A 10805-nucleotide genomic window follows, 5' to 3' on the forward strand; every position below is an offset into this window, starting at 1 on the left:
TCTCATTTAACTATAGTACCCTTTAAAAACTGCACCCTCCCAGTGGCCAAGTTTGGAAGTGCATGCCTGTAATCTCAGCACTGAGACAGCTGAGGCTGAAACACAGTGAGTTTGAGGCAGAACAGTGAGACCCTTTCTCCAGAAAGGAAGGAAGGAAGGAAGGAAGGGAGGGAGGGAGGGAGGGAGGGAGGGAGGAAAGAAGGAAGGCAGGCAGAAAATAAAGAAAGGAAGGGAGGAAGAAAGGAAGGAAGGAAGGAAGAAAGGACGGAAGGAAGGAAAAGCACTAACAGTATGTTTCCTGGAAATTTGTCTTAAATACTATGAAGTTTCAGATTTTATTTGAGAAATTTTGGATTATCATACCTTGCAGACCCCAGTATGCCAATGGACTAGCTGGGAATAAAGACACTTGAATTCGGTTCTATTTTACACTTATGGTAGAAAGATCATCGTGTGATGCAGTACAGAGAAACAGCCCTGAGAGTGGCCACAGGGAAATCACGTGTTCGACATCACCACCCATAAAAGTCTTTATTACTTCTGAGAAAGTAATTTTTAAATGTTCATAAGTTTGCAAACATAATTCACTTCACTCCTAAGTATGTAGAAGCTTTAAAAACACAAAAAGGACTGTGAAGACCTGGGCTAGATTATACTTTTTTAACTTAATCTTTTTTTAATCGTTGGTGGTGGCCTCACTTTGTGGTCCTGTTTGGTCTGGAACTTGTTATGTACACTAGGTTGGCTTGAACTCAGATCTACCTGCCTCTGCTTCCCAGGATGCGATGTCTATGTGCATGAGTCTGTTTGAGAGGCCAGAGGTGGACTGGACATTTGCTGCCTACCTTACTTTTTTTGAGCAGGGTCTTTCGATAACCTGGGTTCAGCTAGACTGGCTAGCCAGCAAACCCCACAGATCCTTTCATCTCCACATCCTCAGAGCTGACATCACAGCATGCCTGCCTCATCCCCGAGTGCATCTGGAGCAGCCAGGAACTAAGACTTCAAAGTCTTGTATTTTAAATTAAATCTTGTTTTAATTTGGAGGGGCAATACCTGGACTTTAAGCATGTTGCTAGTGACACCATATTAAATCATGTAGGTTTAGTCCATGAATTTCCAGACTGAGTTCAGGTGACTGCTTTCCTCTACAAACTTCCTGTCTTGTTTCATATGTTCACTCAATTCATGATCTAAGAACTCCCAGTGCATCTGACCTACGTCTTTCAAGTCTTTTTCAATATTCAAAAAGCACTACCTCTCTTAATGTCACTTTGCTGGTTGAAAACCAAGTAAATTCGTCACATTTTAGGTTCGCTGCTTCTTGTTTTACCAGGTAATCTGTTCTCTTCCTTATTTTCTCTAAATTGGGAGTTAGAGCTGTATGGGTTAGAGGTTCAGTGCTTAGTTAGTGTCGATATTGTAGTTTGTCACGCTAGAAGGCACAGAATTCTTTATTATTCTACATTGGTTTGGATGCTGCCAGCCTGACCTACTCACTACCAAGTTCAAGACAGTCTACCACTCAATGGTCTTAACCCCTAGCCCAGTGGTTCTCAGCTCTCCTAACACTACAACCCTTTAATACAGTTCCTCATGCTGTGGTGACTCCCAACCATAAAATTATTTTTGTTACTAGTTCATAACTGGAATTTGGCCACTGAACTGTTTGCCCCCCAAAGGGGTTGTGACACACAGGTTGAAAACCCCTACTCTAGAGTCGCTATTATATGTTCTGGCTGATTCTGCTGAAACTCTCCAGTTAACTGCAACAACTTTCACTAGCTTTGAGATACAACTTACACAGACAGTTCTTTTTATTTATTGATTTTAAAAATGAGTTGGTGTCCTGGCTGTGTGCTCAGGTATACAATATAGATAGCTTTCATACATTCACTCCTTCCATGAAATTCCATTCGAGAGAGAATTTCCTAAAGTTTAACACTTTTTCCTCTGACTGAAATCCTGTATGCCATTACTTGTGAGCACGAAGCAAAAAAGGATTAAAACCCTTTTCTTCTAGAATTTTTTAATGACCCTTAACACATTTAGAATCCTTAAGAGGGCTGGAGAGATGGCTCAGTGGATAAGAGCACTGATTGTTCTTCCAGAGGTCCTGAGTTCAATCCCCAGCAACCACATGGTGGCTCACAACCATCCATAATGAGATCTGGTGTCCTCGTCTGGCATGTAGACATACATGCAGGCAGAACGCTGTATACATAATAAATAAATAAATTTTTTAAAAAAAGAAGTTTTTTTTTTTTTTTTTTTTTTTTTTAAAGAATCCTTAAGAATCCTTGTGAATTCGCTGGTGGTAGGTGAGGTGTGAGTGTTGTCTAAAGGCCTTCTTACACTCCATACATTTGTACGGTTTCTCTCCAGAATGGATTCTCTGATGCTGAATAAGTGATGAATGGAGCCGAAAGGCTTTCCCACACTCCTTGCAGCCGTAAGGTTTCTCACCCGTATGGATGCTCTGATGTTGAGTAAGTTGTGAGAGCAGTCTGAAAGTTTTCTCACATTCCATACATTTATAGGGCTTCTCACCAAAATGAATACTCTGGTGTTGAGTCAGCTGTGAGAAGAGTCTAAAGGCCTTCCCACATTCCTTGCAGTCATACGGCTTATCCCCAATGTGAATACCTTGGTGGGAAATGAGCTCCGAGTAACGGCGGAAGAACTTCTGACACTCCTTACACTCGTAAGGTTTCTCACCGGTGTGGATTCTCTGGTGGAGCGTCAGATGGTACCCGCGGCTGAAGGTCTTCCCACACTCCTTACAGTCAAAGGGCTTCTCACCTGTGTGGATCCTCTCGTGGAGGGTGAGCTGCTGCCGCACACGGAAGGCCTTCCCACACTCCTTACAGCTGTGCGGCTTCTCTCCTGTGTGCAGTTTGTGATGCAGCCGCAGGCCAGTGCTGCACAGGAAAGCCTGGCCACACTCCTTACACGCGTAGTGCACGCCAGCACCGTTGAGCCTCTGGTGCCGGGTAAGATGCGCGTACTGCCTGAAGGTCTTCCCACACTGCTTGCACTCATAGGGCTTCTCGCCCGTGTGGATCCTCTGGTGGAGACTAAGCTGTCCTCGAACTCTGAAGGCCTTCCCACACTCTTTACATTCATACGGCTTCTCGCCAATATGACTTCGCTGATGTCCTCGGAGGTCTGAGCTACACGTGAAGATCTCCGCGCATTTCTTACATTCATAGAGTTTATCAGATGTGTGAATTCGCTGATGTCGACTGAGGTGGGCGCACTGTCTGAAGGCTTTTCCACAGTCTTTACATTCGTAGGGTTTCTCACCGGTATGGATTCTCTGATGGAAAGTAAGTTGCTGGCGGACTCTGAAAGCCTTTCCACACTCCCCACATTCGTAGGGCTTTGCTCTGTTATGATTTTTCTTATAGAGACCAACAGATGAGCGTTTTCTGTACATAGGTCTTTTTCCAGGGGTGATTTTTGTCACTTCTCTGAAATATACCCTGTGAGAACCCTCTTGTTCTTTAAACATTTTATATTCAAATTCTTTCCCAAAAAAGGAGTCTCCGAGGCCATGCCTTTTAATTCTCTCCATTATTTCCCATGGAGATAAATTAATTTCAGAAAGATTCTTTTCTTCAAACAACACTTTACTGCTATATCTGGTTTCCAGATCTGAAAACAAACACACACACATAATTGAAAATAAAAAGAGTGTAGTGCGCTCAACACACAGGAGACAGAGGCAGGTGGAGCTCAGTGAGTTCAGGGACAGCATAGTCTATATAGTGAGTTCCAACCAGGCTACATGATGAGACCTAGTCTTCAAAATATTGCTACTATTATATAATATTATATAATATATTTTATACTATATTATTATTATTATTATTATTATTATTATTATTATTATTATTTGGCATTGTGAACAGTCTCAAGCAGGGCCTCCTCTGTAGATAAACAGTCAGACTCTGCTACCAGGAGTTAGCACTATTTGTTCCCAAATTTGACTTCTTGAATTCAGATTCCTGCAAGCAACTGAAGCTACTTAAGGAGAGCCTCTTCTGTGAAACTCAAGTTGAATGTTTTGGAATCACTAGTTACATGTGCACATTGAATTGCTGGAGAAGTAAGCACAGTTAAGAAGACCCTAAAGAGGGTGAGAAACAGGCACCAGGGATTCTGCAGCTGGGGCTGTGGGAGAGCGCCTGGGTGGCATGTGAGGCCCTGGCTTCCATCCACAGCACCATCACAACCAGTGCAAACAAACAAAACCAAAACTGCCTTTATGAATAAAGCACACTTTATGTATTGCAAGGCATCACAGCTGAGTGAACTGACACTCAAGCAATCCCATCTTTAGCCAACCAGAGCCTCTTCAGATTGGTTCTATTTTCATGGTCATTCTCCCTAAACTTACTTCACTAATCCCTAAACCTCATTCCAGTTCTCCATATCCTTATCCTATTCATGTTTCTTCTAATACTTACAAGGATTTTTTTTCCCAGACAAAGTCTCACTATGTAGCCCTGGCTAGCCTGGAACTTGCTATTAGACCAGGTTGGCCTTGAAATCCCAGAGATCCACCTGCCTCCTAAGAGCTGGGACTAAAGAAGTGAACCACCATACCTAGTCATTTCAGGATATTAATAAGCCATTTATTTTTTGTTTTATCTGGTTGTGTAGTGCAGGTGACCAAGGCCATGGTTAAACAGATGCTCAACCACTGAGCACACCCCTAACACAAGCATGTACTTGTTTATTTTTTAACTTTTACATTCATTTTGCCTACATGTATGTCTGTGCACCATGTGCATGCAGTGCACTTGGAAGCCAGAAAAGGGCACCGTGTCCCCTGGAATGGGTGTTACAGATGGTTGTGAGCCATGGCATAAGTGCCAGAAACAAAACCCAGATCCTGTGTATCAACTGTCAATGCTCTTAACAGCTGAGCCATCTTTCTAACCCCCATTTATTATATGACTTCATTACAAATATAAATTCCATGAGATGAAAACAATAATTACACACATAAAAACTGAAATACAAAGTGGGTGTGGTGGCACACACCTGTAGTCCCAGACCAGAGACCATCTGAGACAGGAGGAAGAGGAATTCACCGTCAGCCTCATTGTATTGTAAGGCTTTATCTTAGACAAGAAAACTTAGACTGTTGAGGTGCTCAGCAGTTAAGGGCACTTGGCTGCTCAAGAGGACCAGAGTTCAAGTCCCAACACGTCCAGGGTGGTTCATGACCACCTGTAACTCCAGTCTCCAGGGGATCTGACGCCCTCTTCAGGCCTCAGTGGACACCAGCCATGCAAGTGGTGCACAGACAAGCATTCCAGCAAAGCAACTATACAAACGAAATAAAATGAATTTGGACTTAATCCTGGGGGTTAAACCACAAGATTATCTACAAAGAAATTATATATAAGGCACAGGAAAAATCATTCTCACTAGACAAGAAAGCTTGCCTGTGTGGAAAAGGCAGGGAAATGAGAGAAGAAACCAACGGCAACCTAGCGTGGAGGAAAGGCCATTGGTGACTCATTCTGAAAAGATCTAAGTTTTCTTCCAAGTTTCATGTCTCTTCCCCATGCACCATTTCAGGGTGCACCCTCCAACCTTCCCATCAGCATCTAAGGGTGCACCCTCCAGCCTCCCCCATCAGCATCTAAGGGTGTACCCTCCAACCTTCCCATCAGCATCTAAGGGTGCATCCTCCAGCCTCCCCCATCCGCATCTAAGGGTGCATCTTCCAGCCTCCCCCATCAGCATCTAAGGGTGCGTCCTCCAACCTCCCTCATCAGCATCTAAGGGTGCATCCTCCAACCTTCCCATCAGCATCTCAGGGATGTATCTGTTATGCCTTTACACTGTGTGAAGAAATGTCACTGTGATTGGTTTAATAAAAAAGGAAGATGGCCTACAGCTAGGCAGGCTTTTCAAGGCAGAAAGAATTCTGGGAAGAAGAAGGGTAGAGATGCCAGGAGTTGCCAGCCAGACACAGAGGAAGCAGGATGGGCAATACAGAGTAAAGGTAACCAAGCCACATAAAAGAATATAGATTAAAGATATGGGTTAATGTAAGTTATAAGAACTAGTTAGGAGCAAGCCTAAGCTGTAGGCTAAGCTTTCACATTATTAATAAGTCTCTGCGTCATTTTTTGTGAGTTGGTGGCCCAAAAAGAAAAGTCTGTCTACATGCACCCTCCAATCTTGCCCATCATCAGCATCTCAGCTGCATCCTCCAACCAGCAGGTGTACGTCAGTCACACATTGCCTTTGCCTGATGAGTGCTCACTCACCTTGGCTCCACCTTCTCTTCTCATCCCTCACAATCATCCAGGGCTCTTTCCCTTGTTCCAGCAGGGTGATCACATCTGGCTTAGAGATGGAACATCCTGCTTGAAAGAACAGAACAGAATCCATGTAAAGAATGAATCTATTTGCCAGGTGGGGTGATACACGGCTGTGATCCTAGTACTTAGGAGAAGGAAGGAGGATCAGGGGTGTAGTGTACATGTGGAATGCAAGGTAAAGTACAGGAGACTTTCTGTGTGGGGTGGGGGAGCACACAGAGTTTTGTTTATATTATTATTATTTATTTATTATTATTATTATTATTATTATTATTATTATTATTATTACTATTTTGATTTTTTGAGACAGGGTTTCTCTGTGTAGCCCTAGCTGTTCTGGAACTCGCTTTGTAGACCAGGCTGGCCCCAAACTCAGAGATCCACCTGCCTCTGCCTCCCAAATGCTGGTATTAAAGGCATGCGCCGCCGCCGCCACCACCACCCAGCTGTTTCAGTTTTTTGTTTGTTTGTTTGTTTTACCAGAAAGCCCGTTTATTCACTGAATATTCTACTGGCCCTGTTTTCTTCTGTTTTAGTTTTTTTAACTTTTATGTTTATGTGTTTGGGTGTTTTGCCTGCATGTATGTCCATGTCCCATGTGCATGTGGTGCTCTCAGAGGCTATCAGAGGGTGTTGGATGACCTAGAACTGGAGTTGCAGATGGTTGTGAGATACTCTGTGGATGCTGGGAACCAAACCCATGTGTTCTGCAAAAGCAGCCAGTGTTCTTAACTTATGAGCCATCTGTCCAGGATAAAAAGAGATCTTTTAGTCAATTCTTCCAAACAAAGATGGCTATCAGGGTAGAAAAACATTAGAGCTGGAATTCTTTTAATATCAAGGGCAGAGGCATGGTTTTATTTCCATTTAAACTCATACAACTCCATCCTTTTAAAACTTATTTTTTAAATTTTAATTATGTATTATGTGGGATCATAAAAGCATTTCACAGAGGTGCCCATTCTGTTAGCTTGCACTGTGGGAACGGTCTTCGGTGAACTTACCCAGTGACACCAGGTGGCTGTAGTTCTCTAACATCACATCTTTGTACAGATCCCGCTCATAGGAATTCAGGCATTCCCACTCTTCCTGAGAAAAGTTCACAGTCACATCTCTGAACATCACCTCACTCTGAAATGACAAGCCCGTGTACCGTGTGTAAGATAAAATGGGATAAAATGTACTGGAGGGTGTCTAAGTTACTGTTCTGTAGCTGTGAAGAAACACCATGACCAAGCCAACTCTTATAAAAGAAAGTATTTAATTGGGGGCTTCCTTGTAGTTTTAGAAGGTTAGTCCATGATCATCATGGAAGCAGACAGGCATGGCTCTAAGCAGTAGCTGAGAGCTTTATATCCTGACACACAAGCAGCAGGCAGAGAGAGAGACACACAGACAGAAACACACACACACACACACACACACACACACACACACACACACACACGCACAAAGAGAGAGAGACACACAGACAGAAAAATACACACACACACACACACACACACACACACACACACACACACACAAAGAGAGAGAGAGACAGACAGAGACAGAGACAGAGACCTGAGCTTGGTGTGGGCTTTTGAAGCCTCGAAGCTCATCCACATGACACACCTCCTCCAACAAGGCCACACCTTTTAATCCTTTCCAAATATTTCCACTAACTGGGGACCAAGTATTCAAATATATGTGTTATGCTAATTTTGTTTATGTCATGGTCTGTTGTCCAACTGAACAGAGCGTTTGGTTCACATTCAGCTGACCAGAATTAATCTTTCCTCGCTTCCTTTTCTTGGCAGACTCAGGACAAGAGAAAGAGCGGTCCTCCAGGAAGAAAAGGTGGGCCAGAAGGTTGGGAGGCCTTTTAGGAGCCGGGAGGCAAACGATGGCGGGTGTGTCTGGCGGTGGTGACTGTCTCGGGTTCTTATCTTATATTTGTCCCCGGGTTTTATACTATAATAAATGGTAAAATAAATCGTTTTATTTTTTTGAATAGCCTATGGGAGCCATTCTCATTTAGACCCACGGTGCTTGCTGCCCTTGCAGACCAGAGTTCCCAGCACTCACACTGAGCACTCATAACACACACGTTTGCAAACATACACACAGACACATAAAAATTACTAATAAAATCTTGAGAGAATGTTTACAAGGGGCTGGAGAGATGGCTCAGAGGTTAAGAGCTCTTGCTGCTCTTGCAGAGGACGCACGTTTGGTTCCCAGAACCCACCTGGCGGTTCTAAGGGGTCTGACATCCTCTTCTGACGTTGAGGGCTCCAGCATGCACGCAGTGCACATACATTCACTCAGACACACTCATATACAATAGAATTAAATAAATATTTCAAAAATAAAACAGGTAACACTCTGCCTTACATATTGTCTTTCGCTAAGTCAGTAATGGAAAGAGTTAAATTACAGGGAGTAACTGCTCACAATGTAACTCTGTGGGAGCAGTGATTCTGTAAGGAGGAGTTTTCTGATTTTCAGGGGTTCATATCAAATAAGCTCCCGATTTGGTCAGTGCACCCTGGATGGAGATGGAGAGAAGGGCACAGAGTAGGCTCCTTTCTCCAGTGTAACAGAAGACTGGGGGGCAGCTGTAGGGTCAGATTCTGTTAGGATGTTTCAAAATAACCAATGAGAGAGTTTGTACAACTGGACAGAACGAAAAGGACAGGGCAGCCGAGAGCATCCACTGGGTAAAGGCGGTCAAGCCAGTGACCTGAATTCCATCTTCAGGACACGCGTGGTGGAAGGAGAACTGGATCCTGCAAGTTATCCTTTTACCTCCACAGACACCTGTGGCACGTGCCCCCCCCAACAAAATGAATAAGCACAAATAAATAAGTGCATGAGCTTTATCCCTGGGACCCACATGGGAAGCTGAGGATTTGGGGTCCACTCTCAGGACACACAAAGTAGGAGAGAACCAACTCCAAAAGTTGTCCTCTGAAAGTCATGTGTGTGCCACAGCATGCTTATGCCCATATGTGCATACATGCACACACACATGTGTGCCACAGCATGCTTAATGCCCGTATGTGCAAGCACACACAGGCAGCATAAATAAATAAATAGTGTAATTTTTTTTTTAAAAGACAGAATTTCAGATACAGAGAAACCAACTTACATGAGCCATGATTCTAGAATTGCAAGAACCGGCTTGTCCCTCCTCAAGGATCATGCCCTGGAGAAGCAGTTCACAGAGACTAGGGCTGGAGGGAGAGTTGCAGGATGAGATCAAAACCGCCTCAGAGCTTCCAAATTTTAAAAACCAGAGGATCCCATTTCTCTCTTCTGACATGCAACCCGGCTTTCCAACACACAAAGTGTGAGAGGTGGGAGGCAGCTTACACAGAAGTACGTCCTCCTCCAAACTATAGGGAAATCAGCTGCAAAACATGGCAACTGAGACTTCAGTATGCACCCAGGTCATCATGCACTGCACTAAAAGAGAAATCCTCTGATCAGGTCTCCGCTCACTGAAAATGTAGGGAAATTCTCAGACCCAGAGCAATGAATAATTCATTCTTTTTTGTCTTTTTTACTTTTCAGACAGGGTCTCAATGTAGCCCAGGCTGGCCTTGAATTCCTCATCCTCGTGAATGAAACATTTTCACAGAGGGCTTTCAGAGGGAAGGAAATTAAGCCGGTGTCCTAAGAATTCAGACATATTTCACAGAAGCACCAGAAACTCATGCAATCTCGCTTTTAAACAGAAGCAGCCTCTTCCCAAGACCAGCGGGCCTGGAAAGGCCGAGCGATTCAGGACACTCCGGGCCTTCTTTCTTTTTTCTTTCCGATGGGTCTCTCGCAACCCAATGTCAGGCAGCGGAGGATGACCTTGACTGGCTTATCCTCCTGCCTCCACCCCCCAAATCCTGAGATCACAGGCGTGTGCTACCACGTCTTCTGGCTTCACCCCCACGCTTTTCTGAACTTGGTCAGAGCCCCCTTCCACGCTTCAGGGGTCCCGGCTGACCCCACCCGCACGCACCACAGCAAGCGACAGGGAGACTGGAGACAGCCCACAGTCACCTGTGTCCGAGTTTGCTGCTTCGGACACAGCCTGTGCAGTGGATACCCAGGTTACCATCCCTGGGGCTGCCGGGCCTCTAGTTCCGAGGTGTCCCGCGGCTCTCAGCTCCCCGAGGCCTGCCCGACATCTAAGGTCCCTGCACAGGGTGGGTGTCCCCAGGGTGCCAATCCGTCCCCGACTTCCCTCTCGGTCCTTGTCCACGGCCAGGCCGGGGTTTAGGTGCAGCGCGGCAGCACGATTGGCTGCACCCACGGATGACCACCCAAGTCCCAGGGGTCCGCAGAGCGGACCCCGCCCTCGAGTCCCGGAGAAGACCATAGGCCGCGCTAGCCCGGCTCACCCAGCGGACGGACCCACCGGAGGGTGGGTGGCCTCAGCGCTGCAGCGGTGGCACAGACGTGCTACTGAGGGTGATA

At 45.1% G+C, this 10805-nt stretch overlaps 1 protein-coding gene across 2 annotated transcripts; it reads right to left on the bottom strand.

The window, feature by feature from the left end:
• Window positions 1-2290: 2290 nt before the first annotated feature.
• LOC131920896 (zinc finger protein 30) lies at window positions 2291-10497 on the bottom strand. Of its 2 annotated transcripts, none has more exons than XM_059275373.1 (4): window positions 9481-10497; window positions 7352-7478; window positions 6294-6389; window positions 2291-3657 (listed from the first exon to the last, which is right to left on the bottom strand). In XM_059275373.1, the coding sequence occupies exons 1-4, from the start codon at window positions 9652-9654 to the stop codon at window positions 2291-2293; spliced, it is 1764 nt and encodes a 587-aa protein (XP_059131356.1). In that variant the 5' UTR covers window positions 9655-10497. The 2 variants fall into 2 exon arrangements, with proteins under 2 accessions (XP_059131356.1, XP_059131348.1); XM_059275365.1 differs by having other exon boundaries at window positions 6294-6392.
• Window positions 10498-10805: the final 308 nt, after the last annotated feature.

The sequence above is a fragment of the Peromyscus eremicus genome, chromosome 1 (genome assembly GCF_949786415.1).
Source record: "Peromyscus eremicus chromosome 1, PerEre_H2_v1, whole genome shotgun sequence".
In the NCBI taxonomy this organism is placed as follows: Eukaryota; Metazoa; Chordata; class Mammalia; order Rodentia; family Cricetidae; genus Peromyscus; species Peromyscus eremicus.